The sequence below is a fragment of the Oculina patagonica genome, chromosome 14 (assembly GCF_052425735.1).
Source record: "Oculina patagonica isolate OP01 chromosome 14, crgOcupat, whole genome shotgun sequence".
NCBI lineage: Eukaryota > Metazoa > Cnidaria > Anthozoa > Scleractinia > Oculinidae > Oculina > Oculina patagonica.
Genome location: NC_135771.1, coordinates 23,763,245 through 23,784,999, shown reverse-complemented (window position 1 = coordinate 23,784,999; position 21,755 = coordinate 23,763,245). Strand labels below are relative to the sequence as shown.

The window sequence follows — 21,755 nt, the reverse complement described above, 5'->3', positions numbered from 1 at the left end:
CGATTTAAGAAAATTGAACTAAGACACTATAAGTATTTCACTTGGTAACACTTTTACATAAAATAAACTCAAGCATTTTTTGCTTTTTCACCGAATAGACCATTTCCGAGTTACTTTTTTTGCCTCTGTTTCAAAACGAGTCTAAGTGCGAAACCATTCAAATGAAAATGAGTTTGATTTGCATTAAAATGGACCTGTAGGTAAAACTTATTTTCATATGAATGGTTTCGCACGTAGACTCGTTTTGAAACAGAGGCAAAGGGTAACTCGGAAATGGCCTATTTAGGTGCTGGTTTCCTTTTTATTTTCTGTTTTCGTTTGGATGACATTTTACCTGTATCAATTCTGGTTCACAGCTTTCCAATTGATTTTCTACGTCAGTCGAAGCCTCAGTTCCTTGTGGTGTCTGCTGAATCTCTGTTTCTTCGTTATTTTGTACACAATCATCTTCTGAAAGTTAACAGACATTGTTAACATTTTTAGTCTCTAGATAATTATGGTGTCGCTATCTTGCTTATATAATTAATCAATGCGAATAGATATGACAAATATATGACCACTATGACATTTTTCTTAATAATATACTGCTTTTCTCCAATCACAGCTGAGTACGATATTATTTATAACTGAACAGTAACACCATCTTACCAATTATTCCATACATTTGACTCATTTCCATTGGTCGGTTAATTCCTTCTCGTAAAGTGATATCTTCTGGGCCTGTATTGATGTTAGTCCTTCTTTGAATTGAGCCATGAGTGGTCTGAAAGAATCAAGAGTTCATTAAGCGCCTACTTAAACCCTTGAGGAGCTTATGTGACAGTTGATCATGAAATAAAGATCTCTGTAAAAGTAATTCCCTTCTGGCCTTGTTCCTACGACACCTTGTGTGACGAATAAGGTCAGGATATAGTCGCACAATCCTTCGCCCAGATCACCAAAGAGCTTGTTCTATCAACTTTGTCTTAATTATGTTACAACGCAACGTCCGCTAAAGAAAATGCGGGCTCAACGCACTCTCGCAAAGGAGCGAACAGGCTGCTTTCTCATAGAAAAAATAACCGATACGATATTTTTCCTATTGTAAGAAAAACAAAACATTATGTACCTTTGGAGAATCTACGTTTGATTGTAAAGTGCTTCTTCTAAGTTTCCTCTCTTCCCACGTTCTGGAACGGCTAAATGAGTCGGACTTACTCCACCACGGACGGGCTAAGCCGTAGGCCTGCGAGCGTGTTTGACAGCGGAGTATACGTAAATATTCTGCGCGCACCTAGAGAAGGAATAACAAGAAAAAAGAGATCAGATTTCTGAAATAAGTTTTACTGATGAAGTTATTAATGAATATATTCTGGGTAATAATAGAAAATACAAGAAAAACAAAGTACTTTTAATAATATTACTAGATTAGAAGCTAAAGGCAGACATACAAACTTTGGGTGCAAACCGAGCCTTGTTTTAATGGAATGAAGGATAGCTTGTTACGCATAACCGAGGTGATAGAGCAGTTTTCAATTGAAAGACGTAAAAGCAAAGTAATTAGCTGTAATTACTCTGGCAAATCACAAAGGGCATAGACAATCCAGGGAGCCAATCAAAAGTGGAATCAAATATATATGAAGCCGGCACAAAGCGCGGGAAAACGTGCCAGAGCGAGACACGATTGGTTTTGGTTTTAATTTTGATTGGCTGAGAATGTGGCGCGAGATTTTTAAACCAATCGCTAAGCGTAGTAATGCAAAACCAAAGCAAACGCAAATTACTTTCGACACTCAAGTGAAAACCGCTCTATCGGAATATATGATGTCATACCTTTTCATCTCCGACGCAGTGGAAAAGAAATATCATTAATCCCTGTGAAATAAATTAAAGTGCCATTTAGTCAGAATGCAATGTCTTGGCTTGAAGGATAAAAGGGAAGCCACGAGCCGTGCGGCCCACACTCCCGGTTTTCGTAGCATTAAGCGGATAGGAATATTACTACTCCCTCCTGAATGGGATGCTAGTCCATTGCAGGGTTCCCCACCAGCATTATGTCGCCGGTACCCATTTATACACCTGGGTGGAGAGAGGCACTATGAGAGTAAAGTGTCTTGCCCAATAACACAAAACAAGTGACCCCGGCCGGGGCTCAAACTCGGACCGCTCGATCCAGAGTTCAACGCACTAACCATTAGGCCACCGCGCCTCCCATGGCTTGTAGGATAATTAAAACGATTATATGTAATCAGGGTGTTTTAGAAAAGTTAAAACGTACCTGAAGTGTGTTGAATATATTAAAGAGGTACGCCATGAATATGGTTTCTTGATTTACTACAAAAACTCCAAGAATCCACGTCAGGCCAAGAAGACAAGAAAGTAACGCACAGCCCTTGGCCCAGTATCTGCCACAAAAAGAATTATATTTGTTACTTTGTGCTATTTCAGTTCTAGCTGGTCCCAAAGTGGATCTGTCCTCTAGTAAGTTGACTGTATAAATAATGCAGGCCAAATCACTGGTCTAGTGGAACAGTTCAATCCATTTAATTCATTTATTGTATTTATTGTATACAGTGTACATGCATTTCTTTTGCTGCTAAATTATTAAAGATTTTTTTCAAGGCATTTTCTCATCAACATTTTCATGGAAAATTTATGATTCATGAAATTTCACGATGATTATTTTTATGATATTTCATGACCCATTAATTTTTTTCATGGCTTAATCATTGAACTTTTTGGTGTGTTTCCGTTAAGTGGTATTTCATTGAAAATTCATGACTCATGAAAGCCAAGTCCTTTTTAATTCATGGGTCATGAAAACACTTTAATTTTTTCACGAGAATTTAATGACCACAGATGAGGCCATGCATAATTATTTTGCAAGATTCATCAGTCATGAAATAATGTTCATGGTCTTTTCAAGGGATTTTCATGGGATTTTAACAAATCCGAGTTTCATAGTGATAGCTAGTGTGATCGTCCGGGTGTGAGTAGTTCTGAAAAGAACTGTTGTTGATGAATATTGACGCTTTGAAAACCTAAGCGGAAGTCATCTTTAGAGTCAAGTCAAGTACTCTCACCCGGACGATCACACTATACGAACTATTGATACTCCTTGGTTCAAATCATTTACTATGTTTGTCTTTAGCATTGCCGTTACTTTTTTCTTCATACACACCAAGTTTGCATAATGTTGGTGAAGAGTAGGATCCAGGGTCAGCCGACAATTCCAAATAGTTTAGGGAAAAAGTAAATCCGAATAACGAAAACGTCATGGTGAAGTCACGTGATAGTTTAAGCCCACGTGATAGCCAATAAGAGTTATGTAAGAATAACAATAATAATAGCACTAAGAATAGTGTAGTCGATAATCACTAAAACGCATGACGCAAAACGTCATGTGATAGTTGCAGGGAGTGATCTGCTTTCAGCCTTTCAGTTTGAGCTGTAAGCTTTTGCTTGTTTGTTTGTTTGTTTGTTTGCTGTTATAGATTTTTTGTGCGATTCACAACTTTATTTAATTGGACAACAAAAATTGAAAACTCTTCTACCTAGGTTAATTCCTCGTCCCTATACACCCTTCGTACTGCTTACTGTCTTACCTTATCTTCACAATGCTCGTGTCGCTATCCTTAACGCTCCCTCGAGTTGACATGATCATAAACGTCTTTACCAAGCAAATAATGTTGAACTGCAAGTTAAAACGATTATGACAAGTTAGGGCAAACAGACGAGGCTAGCTAGAATGTAAGGCCGGGTTAATTAACACGAGCAATTTTTACAGTGTCAACTTTAATTTGCTTGTGTAGATCAGATGTCAATTTTTATGTGGCAAATATATTTGTTGACAAGCTGGCGAGTTGGCTTTTATGTAACAGATAAAACGACGAGTCGCATAAAATATGGCAAATATTACGTCAGCATATTGTGTCCTCGATCTCCCAAACTCCCAACGGGCCCTGTGCGCGCGTATCTCTGTGCGTATCTCTGCTGTCCAAGGTCATTACTGGCGCACTAAACTTTGGACTGCTGACAAATAATTGTTGTGTCATCTACACGATCAAATGTATTTATCATTCGATGCATTTTTTTTTCTTTTCATTGGCTGAGAGCCCACCACGTGATCTGCAAATACATGCCTACAAATAATGATCTGCTCGTGCGCATTAGCGTCTGACAGTGGTTTTGGTACAAATAATATTCTGCTCATGCGTGTTGTGTCTACTTCCGAGAAAAATGGCAGCTATTTTTCCAGAGAGGAAGAAGAGCAGTCGGATTTGGCAATATCTGAAAGAAAGAGAATTGGATGAAGACCAGCTCGTGGTATCAAAAGCGAAGTTACGCTTTCGTCTGCATTAATTCAGCAAGAAATGGTGCGGTTTCCACGCAGTTCCCGAAGGTACTTTGTGCGAAACAAATTCAGTGATCGAATGATAAAACAATTATTGAACTCGGTTCTCGCAAAATATCGTGATTTGTCAGTGTCTCGCAGATCAATTATTTGCCTTAGCCTTCGGCTTCGGCAAATCATTGATCTGCTCGCCACTGACAAATCACGATATTTTGCTCAACCTCGTCCAATGGCTGTTAAGTATTTGTCACATAAAAATTGTCCCAAAAAAAATGCCCATGTAAAAACTGCTTAAACAATTTTTTTGGAGTTTTGTGTGTCCCGCGATGTTCGGTATTATTGGCTTAATAATGGCACGTCTCTTGTGTCTGCAATTCGTCGTTTTGTGTTTGCGAATCACCCGTGTTAAGGTAGAAGTCTGGAGAATTTGTAAATATCAACCTACCAAGCATACTAGAAGAACCGGCCCTACAAACGCCCAAGTAAAATGTCTCTCGAAAGATAACCAACAACTGCAAGATACAGCGAAAAATAGATGATAAATAAACATATAATATTTATTTAGATATATTATTTTCAATTGTATATCTAAGAATGACGACTTAATGTACCGTCATAGAAATGTCACTTACAATTCCTCTGTTCCGTAGCCTTCATGAAATAACACAGCAGATCCACCCACTACAATTGCAGGGATACCTGTGCAAGTGCAAGAGATACTGTGTTAAGGTTATTCAGCAATGAAATTAACTGAAACGTGGAGAGATTTATGCTATGTAAAGAATCTCTACAAAAAACTACAAAGCAGCCCTAAGGGACGAAGATAAGAGCGCCTAAAAAAACTTGGAAACTTAAATTAAGTTTAATTTATTCCAAGGAACACTTACCCCAGCCACAAAATAAAAACACAGCCCTGTCTCTCGCTGGCCGAGTCTTGGAGCGAAAGATTTTGACGAGTAAGAGATAGAGGACGATTCCTTCGAGCGCCATCCAACAGAATGACACCAGGAATAGATAGTGTAGTGTGATCGCGATAATTTTACAGATTATCTGTAAAGAAAGAGAGTTATTAAAATTAAAAACAGTTTTCATATATAAAAAGTCACAGTTCAGATTATAAATAGAAATTCGATTTAAAAAGTCTATATAATTGCGAACAGTTTAACATTCAGGCTAAAAGTTTTGTCCAATTGTTAAAAAAATCTTTGTTTTCAAACATTTTGCCTCTCCCCCCCCCCCCCCCCCCTCCCCTATACTTTGTTGATGAAACACTTTAAAACCGACACGATTGCAATTTGCCAATTTCCAACACTAAAAAAAATTAGTTTTTGAAAGTAGCTCTAATTGGCGCGGTGTGTTTAATCATATGAGACCAACACAGTCTTTTAAAAACTTCGCGCAAGCTAAGGGAGTCTTTTCTTTCCCGTAAAGATTGAAGGATTGTCTTATAACAAAACCAGTAGATACAAATTGTCCGCGCATACAATCGCCACCAACTTTCGCGCGTCCACTATTTCTGTTTGGGTTTTTCCCTTTTTGCTGATGATCTCCTTGTGGCTTCTTGTAAAAACACTCTTTTTTAAATTAAGTCCCAGTTTTGACTATATACTGACTTTTCTTTATATTCATACCTGGTTTGCTGTCTTTGTGATGCCAAAGAGGAACAAAGTCTCCGCTAAACCCAGGGAGAGCGCTAAGTTGGCATGAACAAAATAACGGTGACGCGTATTTCTAAACCTGAAAAATAGAACAAGGTTTTTAAACAGTCAATATTTTTCACAGTTTTTGACAACTGTAGGAAACATCGCAACAGTAATACAGAGAGTCTAAGTAAACTTTTCATCGCGCGCTCAACTCTACCCACTCGTACTCATGACGTAGCTCTACTGATATCCATGTAGTGCCTCTGATTGGTTGATATTTACGCGCGAAAATTCAAAACGGAGCAACAACCAATCAGAGACACTGCACAGATTATGTAGAGTTACGTCATCAGTATGGAATGTTTCAGGTCGATTCTTTGAGAACGCAAAGCGAGAGAGGGGGGATATGTTTAGTAAGGCTACCGTATATATACCACAGACGTACAGAAGGTTTTAGTTTACCACTGTTTGCCTCATTACTCACCTTAAAAACGTGAAGGTAAGGAATGATATTGATAAAGCCACGATAGAAATAGAGATACCAATGTAGGAAATGAGACTCAAGGCAAACTGATGTTTCTTCTGTTGATAAAAAGAAATTTACCAAATCGTTAAACTTACTTTTGTTTTGATAAATCAGTTTCAAATGAGTCATTGGTTATGTTAACACTAAACCTCGCTTAAACATATATACTTGTTGCCGAAAATGTAGACTTGCCATAAGTCAACCTCACGAGAATCAAGCGAGCGAAGCGAGTATAATAAAGACGAAGGACTTTACTAAAAGTCTACCGAAGTTGTAGCTTAAATTTTTCCTTGGTTTGAGATAATGTGAAACAATTTGATTTTTATTTAACTTTTTATTTGATAATTTCTAAGAGACTGAGACAGAGGAAAGTTAAAATCAACTAGTTTTAAAGCATTCAAATCAAAACAAAATTTAAGCTACAACATCAAAAGCACATGACAGCCTGAGCTACCTGAATCGAAGTCTCAAATTTCACACAACTAGAACCATGTTTATTTTATTCAATTTGAGAAAGCGTATTTTAATAGGCGTTAATTTTGGTTGGACAATTCAGGCCAGAGGCGAAAGCCATTTCATTGTTCTATGGAGGAACGACATTTGCCACCCCAGTGGACCCCTGTAAAGTTTACCGACGCTGTTTGTTCAACGCCTTATATAATAAAAACTTACCATGACGTCATTGTCTGGCATGTCTACTATGCGCATGAGCACAGCAAAGCTTGTGAGATGGTCACATTCGCAAGTGGTATGGCTGGAATTCCTTTTTGTCAAATAACAACCTTCCTCTGACCAGAAACCACGCGGACTATGGAAACAAAAACTACATTAAAACTATGATCTGGCTGTCACCGCTTCCTCTTTATGGAGGGAGGAAAGAAGACTCTAAGACTTGCCTACAAGTCGAGCTCACAGAAACCGGAAACGAGAAGCGAATGACTTTTAGAAAGTCTAGAAGACTCTTTTACAACGAATGTATAAGTCGCTTTAACTTTCCTCAACGCAGCATGCGAAATTAACGGCGCGTTTTTTATTCATAACCCTGGAATGAGAATAGCCAGAATGTGAAATGCGCGCGTTTTTCTGTTGCATGCGCTATGCATTCCTATTCCGGAATGGACAGAACGCCCTTCCGTCCATTCTGCTACCAGCAGCAGAATGAACAGAATGTTGCAAATGAACATCCAAGGTGGCGGACGGCTTACCCCGTGATTCGAGGGATGTATCTCCTCTCCTTTGTAAATAGCACTGCCAGAAAAATTCAGCAAATCCATTACAGTCCCCATACTTTCTTCCTCCTTTTTATTAAGTAGAGAAATTGCTGTGATAATGGCTGCAATGGCAGCCTCTTTCGATCCTCTTCGTCGGCCGCCATATTTGTTGCGCAATGTTTACTCGTGCTAGGACCGCGCATATCATCTCGACTACATGGGCGTTTATCAAAGCAAGCAATCTGAGTTATTCCTAGCATTCTGCACCAACCATCCTTATTCCAGAATTGTTGGTAAAAACCGCGTCCTAAAACTCTTTTAAAGTGCACTGAAGTTTAATAAAAAAATATGTTTACATTTTTTTAACATACCCGGATATATTCCAAAATACACAGCTTGCTTGGCCTTTGCCGCCATCCTGCAACAAACAAATCATTGAAGCCGAAAGGTGAAGTTATACATTGCAAATATTTGTACAGCAAAGCTAAAAAAAGACTAAGATTTAGAGAAAGGGTATCTTTGTGGCAAAGTAATATTTCACTAACCTGAGTGTTTTTAATAGTTAATATGACCGGTTCCTCAAAGCGATTAATTTTCATTGGGTGCAATGAAACTGATGTGATTTCTGAGTCGATTCTACCCAAGTCACTTCCTTCTTCAGTCGGCTCTGGAGATCTGAATAGTCAATGTACAATGATTAATAAGGCATAAAGTTGAGTGGCACTCGGGCCAAAGTAGCCCACACGACCGGAACTTATCCCGGTTGCCGTGGCATGAACTGAAGAGGTAATTATGTGGGATGCTAGTACAACGATAGGGTAACCCCCAGCACGTTTTGCCAAGTTGCCACTGATTTTCACTAGCGACGCAAACACAAGCGCAAGCCGAAACAAGGATAATAGCTCTCATTTAATCGTGAAAACGGCTTTGACGCAACTATAAGCACAAGCGCATTGCATTTTGATCGCGGGAAGCACAAGCTTATCGTTTTTGCGCTTGTGCTTGCGTCGCTGGTGAAAACCAGGCTTTACAGTTTGCCAGTATCCAATCCAACGTGCAAAAAACAGGTGCGACTGGTGCATTAACCTATAGCTCGTAGCGTACAAAAACCCCCAAAAACGCTAATAACAACGCAAAAATAAAAGTTTTAAAAACTTCAAATTTAGCATACGTAATGTTAGTACAGGGACAAATTTCGCAAACATATGGCATTTCATGCGCAAGGTATTGAGGTATTGAGGTAAAATGTACAGCCACCATCTTTTTCTTTATGGTTGATTATATTCCTGAGCAGAGAGAGAGAGAGACATTGTGAGAGTATAGTGTCTTGCTCAAGAACACAACAAAAATGACCCCGGCCAGGACGCGAGCGCAGACCGCTCGGTCCAGAATTCGAGGCGCTAACTATTAGCAAGTTACCGCGTTCCCCAGAAATAATAACTAACATTAAATAATTTGGTTGATGTGCTCAGAGGGGGACCAGCGTTCAGGTACGTAGACAACTAGTCTTTGAATTAGTTGTTGTTCGAGTACAAAACACTGAAAAACTTACTTGTCGTGCCCTATCGGTTGCATCAATGCTCTGAGGTTACGGAAGGACACAAATGTTATATACTGAGTCATGCCTGAGGAGAAGACGAAAAAGTAAAGATTGAAGTGATGTTTGTATATGTCAACATAGCATTTTCCCGCTCTATCACGTTTGTTATTCTATGACCAATGACGGAGAAAATGGAAATTTATTGCAAGCTGGAGAAACATAGGAAGATCAAAATCACACTTTGACTATTAAGTATCTCTTACTTGGATCACTGGCATTCTTTTGCAGCATGAGCACGGAGCCTGGTAACAAGACGCTACTTGGCGTAACATTACGCATTTTGCTGGTGACGTCATCTATGGGCTTGACGTTTCTGGGTGCCGGTGGCATTCGCTGGTCAGATGGATCGAGGTCTTCTATGGCCTTAGCACTCAACACTTGAAAGAAACGAACACGCAAAAATAAAAAAATAGCCATCAGTAAAAAGATGGTACCGTTTAAAGAATTATCTTGCACTGCATACTGGCTACTAGTGCTCGAAATTCAGAAAGAGTTGCAGCTAGAAAAACCTCATGAGAGCACCCAAAGAGTTTCATATGTTTATCGTGAACTACCCGAAGAGCTTTCAAAACTTACCGAGCATCACCCGAACTTATCAAGCACCAATCGAAGAGTTTCTGAAAGTTGTCGAGCATTTCCCGAAGAATTTCCGATACCTATCGCGCACAACACGAACAGTTTCCGATAGCTATCGAAGGACAACCGGAGCACTAACCGAAGATTTTTGTGGTCAGTATGAGACTTACCGACGTTTGGTGCCTCAGATACTGTGGCATCTCTTGTGAGCGCTGTTTTGGCCAAATGCAAGCCAATGGTATCCACTCCTTTCAGAAGCTTGCTGGCTTCGGCCGCCATGAATTCCTAAAAGAGAGATGTATTAGGTCTTATTATGTATTATAACAATCTTCAAAACCAGTGTTGTAATCATTAATAGCAGATTGAAGCCTATCAGCTGATAAGCTTCTGTTGATAGTCATCATTTAAAATAACGAAAATTCAGTGCAGAAAGTGCAATGTACAGCAGCAGCCTTTGCACGCATTGTGCCGGGGCTTACAACATTTCGGGATATCAACTGATCCAAGACATCTTAGAGCCTTGAAATGGCTAATCCACAAGACAGCAAAGATTGTAAGGTCAAGATCTTAATTTACAGTTTTATTTTTGCCTTCCTATGTTTAATTCGCACCTTTGGCATAAACTTCCACGATTCAAGAGCTTTGCTGTCAACGATGTTGCTGGAAGTTTTCACCACGGCCTGAAAGGAAAAACAGCATCCAAAAATAAATAAATAAATAAACTGAATTGAGAAAAAATACGTAATATTCTACAAATATTAGGGAGAACGAAACAACATTGTCATAGGAGAGGACAAGCAAACTATAGAAGGACATGACGTACAAACCTGGGTGATTTCTCGAACTTTCTCGGCTCTCTTGGTAGCGTCAGGGTATTGCTGTTGAATTATTTTCAGACTCCTCTCAGAAATTTTCTCTATGACGTCAACAGCTAATTTTAGGTCGCCAGTTTGTAGTGGACCTTGAGCATGCGTGGAGACGGCAGTGACGTTAACAAGTTGCATGGCGATCACTGTGACGTCAGCATCAGGATCGTCCAACTGTGATCGATGGAATAAAAATACACTTAAAGGGGCTAGGTCACAGTATTTTAGGTAATTCTATTTATTTTCATTAACTAAGAGCTCTAAAGTAAACTTCAAATTGGCAGAGCAAAAACCTTTTATTGGCAAAATCACAGCCATTTAACAAACAAGGATAATTTTCGAGCATTGTAAATGACACTTTCATACAAATTGAGATAAACTTGAAAAAAGTCGGGCCGATGTTTTTCAAGTTTACCCGAACGCAATCTGTTTTAATCTTCTCGAATTTTGCCCATCCATGCCCCTTTTTGGCCTTTCTGTGTTTCTTTAGAGTTCTTCTACAGTTTTAAGCCGTTATTGTGATATTTCAGTTAATTCTATGACCAGTTGGTCAGTTCCGAAATTGTCTAAAATTGCGTGGCATAGCCCCTTTAAATAGAGAAAATATTTCCGTTTTCGACAAGGCTAAAAGAGTAGTTCGTGACTCTTAGCAAAGTGAACCAGTTGCGCTTCAACAAATGTAATAAATCTGATCATTTTGGACATAAATTTGATTTAACGTGAAAAACTTTTCAATACCTGTTGCGCAATATCCAACATCCTGTCTGAGACACATTCACTGAGGTCAGGAACTCCCCACTCCGCATCTCCACTAGAAACGTTCAAACATCGTCTTTTGGCGATACCTGGAAAATGGATGATATTTATAAGTGCTTAGCAACGAAGTCGCTCTGTTTTACCTGAACATTAGTTGAAGTCGGTTCATGTCATACAGCAGGGTCGTATACAGGATTATGCATGGGTGGGTGCAAGCGTCAGAGGCGTGATCGTCTAGGGGGTCTGGGGATATTCTCTCCAGTTGTCGAAGTTCACATTGCTTGCATTCTGAGAATCATTTTAACCCTCACTCCCTGATCAGGCGGACCTTTGTTGCCCGTCGGGGGAAGAAGGGCGCGGACGCACCTATCGCACCCCCTCTCCCCCTGCCCTCCCCCATTCCCCCCACCTACGGCCAATGCAATAGAGCCATTACTTCTTGCGTGTGATTTACATTTCATTAGGCGTCCATATTACTACTAGGCCTTTCTCGATTATGCTAGCATTTTTTTCGGCATTTTTTGGGAAAACGAGCATTTTTTTTTTTTTTCGTTTTTTCTTGAAAAAGAATATCTAGCATTTTCTGTCATTTTTCATGACAGTGATCCAGATTTCAGCACTCATAAGGAGAAATAATCCTAAAGTTTCACAATTTTGATTACTTAATTTGATTGTTTTCTGTCTGTTTCGACTGTTTGTGCGTTGTGTTACTTGTGTACTTGTGTTGTGTTACTTGTGTGTGTGTTTTTTTTAGTTTTTTGAAAAATATATATTTTTTAATTTTTTTTACATATGTTTTTTATTTTTTTATATGTTTTTTTATATTTTTTTTTTATAAACAAACAATTATTAAGTATCACCTGTTGTTGATATGAGCATATAATGTAAGAGTTTGTACGTTTTGTTTGAAATAAAATAAAGCATTCTTTGGAATTCAAGTGGCATTTTTTAAAGGAATCAGGCATTATTTTAGCATTTTTTTGGCTTTATGCGAGAATTTCTAGTAGCATTAAATGCCAGTTTTACTAGCATAATCGAGAAAGGCCTAATTACTACTCTTTTTTGTCCAGTGGTAACTGCTTGTTTGGTTTCATAGACGACTTGTTCTTAAGGATCTAATAAAAATTTACCTCTTGTTCCACCAGGACACCGTGACAACGCCGTTTTCCCTTGTGACGTAATCGGCCACGTGATGTTTGCGTAGTTGTGGTTGTCACAATACGTTTGGTTTTCTTTGTCTACTTCTAAAACAAACAAAATTTAAAGAATCAGTGTTAGTCAAGCTATGAAGGTTTGTGTAAGCGAAATAAGCACTCACATCCATTTCAGCCTACGCTAATTTCGAAAAACTGAAAAGCAAATAAAATTGCAGACCCCTTTGATTATTGAAAAGCTAACAATTTTGGCTCGCTTTTAAACACTAGTTAATTCTTGACAAGTAGGAAGTGTCTCGTTTACGTTAGTAATCCAGTTTCTCGTACTACATGTACAAGGTGTGATCACACGAGACAAAAATATAACGTAGTGTAAATAGTCCTTTATTCCGACCTGTTTAATTATCAATCCCACAAACCTTTGCAGCTTTTTCCGTCACCAGTCCACCCCGGAAGACAGCGACAAAAATAACTTCCCCTGGCATTCACACACTCAGAGTGATCGGAACAAATATTGGACATTTCGATGCACTCGTCCTTATCTGTAAGGGTGAAGAAAAGGAAAAATATAATGTGAGTCACTTAAACAATTTGAACTTACATTTCTAAGTGACTGATTGATAATTAATTCGATAACCCTTCTCTAATGACCAAACCGTGCTCGCGTCAGTTTTCAATAATCGCAAATGGCTTCCGAAAAGCATGAAACACAATATTTTCTAAGTACCATCCTAACTGTGTAAGCACTAAATGCTAGCTATTTATAGTCTTTCCGTCATCTAATTAAGCAGAGAGCTTATTTGAAAATTTTGTGATTAAGACCTCAGCCAACCGCTGTTTTCTTAAGTAACCTCACGACATCTTGGACTGGCCTTAAAGTAGTGCGGATTCGCGTTTAAAAGTAGACTGTTCACAGTCCCCTATTTTTCCGTGAAGTCGTAGAGATTGATCGTTGAGTTCGACAGGCCGCCATCTTGGTTCCTGAACGCGAGCGAGAACTGGGGAGAGTGCAAAAAGCCCGTGGGTAGCGGTACAGGATGTTTACTCTCCCCAGTTTTCGCTCGCGTTCAGTAACCAAGATGGCGGCCCGTCGAACTCAACGATGACAACGATCAATCTCTACGACTTCACGGAACAGTGGACAGTCTAGTTTAAAAGGAACTCGGCGGATTTTGCTTGGAAACAAAGCAGCAGTCATTACTGTAATCTTATGTTTATCACAAAAAATACTTGAAAAGCTTTTAAAACTCACCTATTGTGTTGAAAACGACCACAGCCGACGCGAGTAAAAAGCCACCAGTCCTTTCCCGAGCCTGCACTTTGACTTTATATCTGGTCAGCTGATCAAGGCCGGAGAGACGCACTGAGGTGTTTGACGTCATCTTGTCAATAATGTTATTTCCTCCTTGAGAGGTGACACTGTAAGTTACGTGAGGTCGTGCCGCATTTATGGTATTCCATGAGAGAATGACGAAATCCCAGCCACGCTTATCGACTGAAACTTTCAGCACTTGAGTCTTGTTGCTTGCATGAACTATCGAGGAAAAAATAAATAGAAAAATTACAGAAAATGTAGCTACAGTCTGATCCATTTTTTACCGGGAGCAATACTACTTTAGTCGCAAAAAGCAAAGTCACGCGTAAACCATCTTGCCATACACACGTTTAATCGAAGATAGATACGGTAACTGAAAATAACAAAATTACAAACACAGAAATGAGCATAAAATAACTTACAACCAGCGCCCGCGACATGCGAAAAACAGGAAAACGACACAGCAAAATAAACGAGAAACTTAGAAAGACGAATGTGACCACCATAAACTCGAAATAGACCGTAAACTCGAAACTTAACTCGAAACTCGCAAATAAATTACACGCAACAGAATATATACTAATATGCAAATAAAAGTAACATGTACAGAAATAGACTAAAAACAAAGGGAACTAATTAACACGAAAACTAACACGAAACTATGACACTAAAACTAAACGAAACGAAAATTCTTGCGCCTACAACTACACTATCCATATATAGTCACGTAGCTCCTTTAAAATCGTTATGAGATTTTGTTCATCTGGATTATATCTCTAGGCTGATGATTTGCTCTACTCTCATCATCTGCCTAGTCACAATGTGTTGACATTGTAAGGAGAAAATAGATTCTTATCTCATTACCTGGTTTACTAGGTATCTTTCCAATTTCTGGAATCAAAACTTTCTTTGTAGGGTAGGAGCGAATGTTTCCGGCTTGAAACGTGTGAGGTTGTTTCACCACTACAGTGCTAACGTACATGCGGTTAGGAAATGGTAATTTTCCTAGAAATTCACACGACGTTCTGTTTGTTTCGCAGAGTAATCGCACATGAATTTGTCCCTTATGTTGCCACTCCATAAACAACCGATAGGTTGGTTGGGCGTCCTGTAGAGTCACAGCTTTCCACTTCATTTTCACTCCCAGTCTTCCACCGCCTATTGGTCTTACTTGTAAAGGAACTGACAACTGAGCTGAAAAAAAAAATAAAAAAAGAAACTGTTTACTTTACAATAATATGACAGTTCTCACCGCTTTTTGAGGCGCGGTGGCCTAATGGTTAATGCGCCAGACTCCAGATCGAGCGGTCCAGGTACGAGCCCTGGCCAGGGTCACTGTGTTGTGTTCTTGGGCAAGACACTTCACCCTCACATTGCCTCTCCTCACCCAGGTGTATAAATGGGTACCGGCGCCAAAATGCTGGGAAGGGTACCCTGCGATGGACTAGCATCCCATTTAGGGGAGAGTAGAAATATTCCTAGCCGCTTAATGTTACGGAAAACGGGATAAGCTCCGGCAGTATGGGCCCCATGGCTCGAGGCTTCCCCCCTTTTTCACCACTTTTCATCATTTTCCTCTAAAACGTTGTTCTAGATCGCCGCATGCACGCATCTCAGCAATTATGAAATTTTCCGTTTCTGTAACAATACACGTCTACTCCCCCCTGCATGGGGTGCTAGTCCATCACAAGTTACTCTTTTGCATTTTGTCAAGTTGTTTCAACCTTTTTCCGTATTTTTTTTTTTTAAAAAAACTGGACCTGGCTCTCTTAAAGCCGATTAACTTTAATCCAGGATGAGTAGACCAAGGTTTCGATTTCAGTTGTTTTTGAGTGGTTATCATTAACTCCTTAATAAGATCATTCCCGCCCGCTATGAACAACCAGGCCCCCAGCCCGGTTAGAAAAAATAACGGCCACAAAGAGGCAATAAAACAATTCGCTCTAGAACATTAGAAGAGTAAAATGACGATAGCTCGAACCTCTGGTATTTAAATCTGGAGTCTTACATTAAAGGGGCTAGGTCACACTATTTTAGGTAATTCTATTTATTTTCGTTAATTAAGAACTGTAAACTTCAAATTGGCAGAGCAAAAGTCATTCCTTGGCAAAATAACGGCCACATAACAAATAAGGATGATTTTTTAGCACTGTAAATGACACTTTCATACAAATTGAGAAAAACATGAAAAAAGTCGGGCCGACTTTTTTCAAGTTAACCCGAACGCAATCCGTTTTAATCTTCTCGAATTTTGCCAATCCATGCCCATTTTTGGCCTTTCTGTTTCTTCTGAGTTATTCTACAGTTATTGTGATATTTCAGTTAATTCTATGACCAGTTGGTCGGTGCTTAAATTGCCTAAAATTGCGTGACATAGTCCTTTAAGCAGTTACTATTGGAGGAACACCATGGGTATAGCTCAGGCTGTTTGGTCTGATTTGCAATGTAGTGTCGCTTTTCAAAGAGAGTTTTGTAAGGGGGAAATCCGCTGAGTGAATTCACTGAAGCCACAAGCGGTCCCACATTTAACTCGTTTTGCAGACGTTCCTCCGAACAACAAATGGGGGAGGAGGGAAAAGTTTATAAATAGGATTAATGACAACCTATTTACAGTCTAAGACCGAACTCACCATCTCTCATTGTCTTAGCTAACACTTCACAGTAATCATGCTTCCCTGAATGTTCAGAAGCTACGATCCTGAAGGCGTAATATGTTAGCACATCAAGATTTTCAATCAGTTTGTGAGACACTGCTCCGACGTGAAGAACCGTGAATTTACCCTTGGAATACAGTGGTCTGTAGTGAATCTAGAAAAACAACAACGATGTAATTAACTTAATGGCAAAAAAGGAACGAAGAATATTTAGCAATACTGAGCTGTTACCATCTACGGACTTGCCAGGACTTCACAACCGTAGACAAAAAATGTTGAAACGCTTCTTAAGAAAATGCTAATTACCCTGCCAAATCGCGCGGAATTTTTTTGATGCTCTTGCCGCAGACCAAAATGTCTTCATGAAGCTATTTTCCGCAAAATTGTGCGCGATGTTTTCTTTGATCAACACATGGATAACAAATCAGTTTTACCAGGTCAGCAATAACATGGCATTTAGCCTTTAAAAACGAACCGACGCTACTCGTCCCGTTGCTCTAGTCATGTCTGAGGCTCGACCCGATATCACGATTCCATACAAAAAAACTAATTTTCGCATACTAGAACCACCAACCAAGAAACCTGTCTGTATGGAAATATTCGGGTCGATTTTCAGACTTCTCTCGAGGGGGGAGGAGTTGAGAGCGCTTAGAAAAAAGCCCGCTAACTCGCGAAAGGTTGGTTGATATGATCGCCCCGACGGTTTAATTCTATCGCATCGATCGTTTGCAACTACTGAGACGATCGTAGGCGATCGAAGCGATTGGTTCATCCAGAACAGAAGCGTTCGGGTGTTCTCATATGATCATATGATCATGATCGTCCCGATCGTCTGGTATGAGCGAAGGCCTACGAAAATCAGTCATTCTAGCCCTAGAGCCAACACAATGACAGCCTTCAATGAAAGGACAAAAATAAGCTCGTGGCCTCCTATCTTCTCAGTTATTGCAGTTTTACGGCGGAGAAGGGAAAGAGAAGCTAGAAGGATAGAGCACGGGCGATCCAAGCGATCGTGATCGTAAGAAAACCTTTTTGAAGTGACAGAGGCGATAGAAACCATTGGGCGATTTTATGAGAACCAAGCTTAAGGTTACATGTGATATACTCCCTTACAGAGAAATTTCTTTTGTTCTGAACTCCAGTGCTTTTGCTAGGCGGATCCCATGTCAGCAAAACGGCCGTTGAAGAAAAAGCAATTGCAGAGCAGTTTTGAGGTTTTCGAGGACCTGAAATGGAAAAATCTATGTATTTAATACACATCACGTTAGTCCTTGAGTAGACTTTTTTAATTTTAATATAAAGAGTTGACTAGTTTTTAAAAAAAGAAACTTAGGAAGGTTTAATCATGAAATTGGTTTCGTTGGTTCTTACAAATAAGTAAGTGCATTTGAAATTGAAGTGATTCTCTTTTGATCTGAATTTCAAAATGTCGTGAAAATGTCATAAATGCATAACACTGAGTTAACATTCTAGCCTGGCCATTGGTTATGCCGGGCGCTTAGCTTGGACCAATGGGAAAAGAGCTTTCACCGACAAAGTCGATCTGATTAAGTCATCGAATGATTGGATCGTTGGATGAAGTTCTTTTTCTTCGACTTTTCGCTTGCTTTGCAAACCCTTTTTATGCGTTTTCCAGATTTTATATTTCTTTTTGAATATTTTTTGCCCCAACTATAGCTAGTATTAATTCGTGTGATAGTTTCAGTACAGAGAAAGTATTTTTAGCGTGAGCATTAGTTAAAACCATTACGTTAAATATTGCGTGCCTTGATATGTTAAGTGGCTTATGCTATTTAGGGTATACGTCTCACTTAGCTGACACAGTGATCGCTTTAGAAGTGGCCTGCTTTTGTCCTTAAATAGGAGACAACGTAAAACCGATCTTATCGACATTTTAACAACAATAACCCTTAGTTCTTTTGCATTATCTAGCTATTTGGTTAAAATGCGGGTTTTGTTATCTGTTTGCAGTAAGACCACACGTTTAGCGAGATCTGCTTCGAAACAGCCTCTATCATTTTACAGCTAACTGGGGAGTATAAAAATAACTGTTCGTTTAATAAAATAACGCGTCTAGAGACTTCTCGTGACATAGCCTTGAGTAGTTAAGATGAGTATCTTAAATATCCACTAAACTGTGACATTTTAATTGAAATCATCCGCTATTTTAAGTTCTTGTACCAGTTAAGTTTAACCCGAATGGAGTGCGCTCTAAACGTCTGGCCTTTGAAAGCGACCGAAGGCATTTTTGAAACCCTCTTAATAATCGAACTCATACATAGGCTTAACTTAACCGTTGTTTAAGTTTCCTTCCAACGCAGACTACTTTAAACTTATACACCCACTACGGATACAACCAAAAATCCGGTTTGAATTGTAATATGGATTTTGTACGACATACTTGTAATTTTTAGTTGAGCCTTTAAGACTATTTAGGAGGGAAGTCTTGCCGCAAAAGGATTAGAGAAGAATCGAATAATTTACTTTGAAAATTCTGGGCGAGTTTATATCGCCCACTCATATAATACCTTCAAAACAATTGCGTTGTTATATAGTTCAGTAAATTTACTCATTCGTATAACAAGATCTACCCGACAAATTTCAAACAATTGAGCCTTAAAAATCGTGCCAACAAAATATCATTTTTTTTTTACTTATAACTTTCGGTTACTTTATTAATTAAGCCAATTATTTTCTGTTCATTCTTCAACACTTTTAATCAATCAGATTCTTTCATTTTTTGAATGTTTAGATGTTTGTGCTAATTTGCTTAAAGAAATTCTTAGTACCCATAAGCTTTGCTCATCAATCTTAAATCAAGATTTAAGGGTGCCGAAGTCATGACTTGTAGCATTATTTATGGAAAACGCGATCCACGAACATGTATATATCAGAAATTATTCCTGAACTTTCTATGTTGCCTGGCGAAATATATACTTCATCGACTTTTACGAGTCACAGCAAAACGCGAACTGTATACATTAATGTTGAAACATTTCGTTCAGGTTCAACAATCAATCAAATTAAACGGCGTTAAAAAATCCAGGCGATCAGTGAAGTCACGACAAACTCTAGATAATTCCAGGCCCGTTTCTACACAATACTGTTAGCTTGATAAGAGCGCGTATTAGACCTGTTTACAGTCAATCCATGTAAAATTTCACTAGAAAAATATTGATCTCAGATCGGCAGACAGCTGTCTCGTCTTATATCTTTGTAATCGATATAACAATTTTCAGTCAAATTTCTATCATGTCTTTAGAAGAAAAGAAAGTTATAAACAAACATAAAGATGGCTATACACGGCTACGATCAAAACCGATTTCCCTCAATATGCTGTTCTAGATTTCTTACTCAAACTTTGCTTAAGAGTCTCGAGAAGTGTTCGGAATTTAACGTCCGTGATTTAAATTTTACTATCGGAGTAACTAGCAACTTTAAATCTAATTTCTTGTTAAGTATGTCTGCGACTTCCAGTATTTTGAACAGTGTTTCGAAACAAATCGCGAGTTTGTTATGATATCAAACTTTTAAAATAACAGCGAGCTTATGAGATTACAACGAAATCATTACGAATTGGCTAGATATAAATTATTATACAGGAACGTTTTTTTACGTGGCATATTTACGTACCGTTTTGTGTGTTCCCTGTGGCCCTGACGGTTCCTCTAAACATTGTGATTATTGAAGACATCATCCACAGATAAATACAAACTTGTAGATTAATTCTTGTATCCATTTGCACGGCTGTCAATCCAAACCTCGGTTAATTTTTGTTGTGTTCTTCAGCTCCACAATTAGCCGACACTCTGTCAGCCCGGCGGGCAAGTTGACTCAAGTTAAATTGCAATTTCGTGAATGAGAATGCAGATAACTGTTTAAGCGTTGATGATAAGAAATCCCTTTGTTTTCAAAGCATCAAACATCCACAAGAAGAGCCTGTTTCTTTTTTAAAACGATAAGACCATCCACAAACAGCGTAAAGGTCTATAAAGCAAGCTGAACGAACTGACACATGAACTAATTGGTTTGTTGATGAATAAGTTCAAAAATAAGCGAAACGACCCGTATCCGAACAATATCTTTCACTACGTGAGTTCAATATCTTTGGCATGTGAACTTTAATGTCAGCCGCGCTAGTAATTATCATCATTTAGGAAAGGTCACTTGAAAACAGATCGTGATGAGACAAAAGCATTACGTGATTAAAGTCCGGATTCGCCCGTGCGGTTTCCGGCTGAGTTACACCCATGAAATAAGGACAACAAAATCCTGTTTCTTTATGTTATGGCATGGTAGGCCAAAACAGCCATTGGTTATTTACCTTCTGAAATGATATGTTTTTTATTGCATGATATAAGGCCACTTATTTTAGCGTGGTATTTAAACAGAGCCTAGGTTGAAACCTATCAACATTCCGTTAAACAAACTAGATTTTTCTTCAGCCCTTAAAACTGACCGACATAGAAGGCAATTTAACCATGAATTTTATTTCCAAGGTCACTCTTATTCATTTACATTTTTTTCAGTATCCAAGAGAAGTTTGTTCTTTTTTTCAAAAGCTTCTTTGCTGGAATGATAAGTTTTTAATCCCCATAACCTACTAACTGTAAAAGGTCATCTTTGACAAAAAATAAATAGCTTTGAAAACGTTAGAGCCTAATCGTTGCTGGGGGCTGAAGAATTAAAATAAATATATTGCTTCAGAAGTTGTCAAGTTGACTCTCAAGTGAAGATAAATGAAAGTTCTGACAGCTCTGAGGAGGTATTCAAAAGCCCCTTTGTCCGGCTCTCCATTTTAAAATAAACCTCAATTGTTTTTCTCCTGTGTAAACTAAGGAAATAATATACATATACACATGTAAATATGCCCCTTTCTATAGACAAAGCCGAACTTTGAAAAGTGCTTATTTCCGGGCGTAGATATCCACTCCCGAATAGTGGTTAGATACCGGATTTGTTATTGGTTGGTTATATGCACGATCGGGCAATAACTGTGTTGGCGGGCTATTCGGTTGATAACGTAGAAAATAAATCGCTGTTCGGTAGTTTTAAAAAGTTGGACGTTCCTATTGTTAGCGCGTAAATAGCGTATAGGGGGATAAGTATTAAATGTTCGGC

General features: G+C 38.8%; 1 protein-coding gene across 2 annotated transcripts in view; it reads right to left on the bottom strand.

Moving 5' to 3' along the window:
* The window catches only part of LOC144639298 (adhesion G protein-coupled receptor L4-like), a 22,856-nt gene extending 1,101 nt beyond the window's left edge, over positions 1-21,755 (bottom strand). Inside the window, exons 1-27 of one of the 2 annotated variants that reach the window (XM_078498593.1) lie at positions 20,268-21,755; positions 17,748-17,860; positions 16,611-16,788; positions 14,845-15,174; positions 13,918-14,199; positions 13,085-13,207; positions 12,642-12,755; positions 11,494-11,600; positions 10,717-10,929; positions 10,501-10,569; positions 10,060-10,174; positions 9,517-9,690; positions 9,266-9,338; positions 8,259-8,388; positions 8,085-8,131; positions 7,175-7,310; positions 6,461-6,558; positions 5,965-6,070; positions 5,221-5,383; positions 4,966-5,032; positions 4,779-4,845; positions 3,585-3,673; positions 2,258-2,384; positions 1,813-1,854; positions 1,109-1,273; positions 649-763; positions 335-447 (exon numbers count right to left, since the gene is read on the bottom strand). In XM_078498593.1, the coding sequence (XP_078354719.1) occupies positions 335-447; positions 649-763; positions 1,109-1,273; positions 1,813-1,854; positions 2,258-2,384; positions 3,585-3,673; positions 4,779-4,845; positions 4,966-5,032; positions 5,221-5,383; positions 5,965-6,070; positions 6,461-6,558; positions 7,175-7,310; positions 8,085-8,131; positions 8,259-8,388; positions 9,266-9,338; positions 9,517-9,690; positions 10,060-10,174; positions 10,501-10,569; positions 10,717-10,929; positions 11,494-11,600; positions 12,642-12,755; positions 13,085-13,207; positions 13,918-14,199; positions 14,845-15,174; positions 16,611-16,788; positions 17,748-17,860; positions 20,268-20,373 (3,462 nt within the window). In that variant the 5' untranslated portion in view covers positions 20,374-21,755. Of the gene's footprint in view, positions 1-334; positions 451-648; positions 764-1,108; positions 1,274-1,812; positions 1,855-2,257; positions 2,385-3,584; positions 3,674-4,778; positions 4,846-4,965; positions 5,033-5,220; positions 5,384-5,964; positions 6,071-6,460; positions 6,559-7,174; positions 7,311-8,084; positions 8,132-8,258; positions 8,389-9,265; positions 9,339-9,516; positions 9,691-10,059; positions 10,175-10,500; positions 10,570-10,716; positions 10,930-11,493; positions 11,601-12,641; positions 12,756-13,084; positions 13,208-13,917; positions 14,200-14,844; positions 15,175-16,610; positions 16,789-17,747; positions 17,861-20,267 lie in introns of both variants that reach the window. The other variant, XM_078498592.1, reaches the window with a different exon arrangement.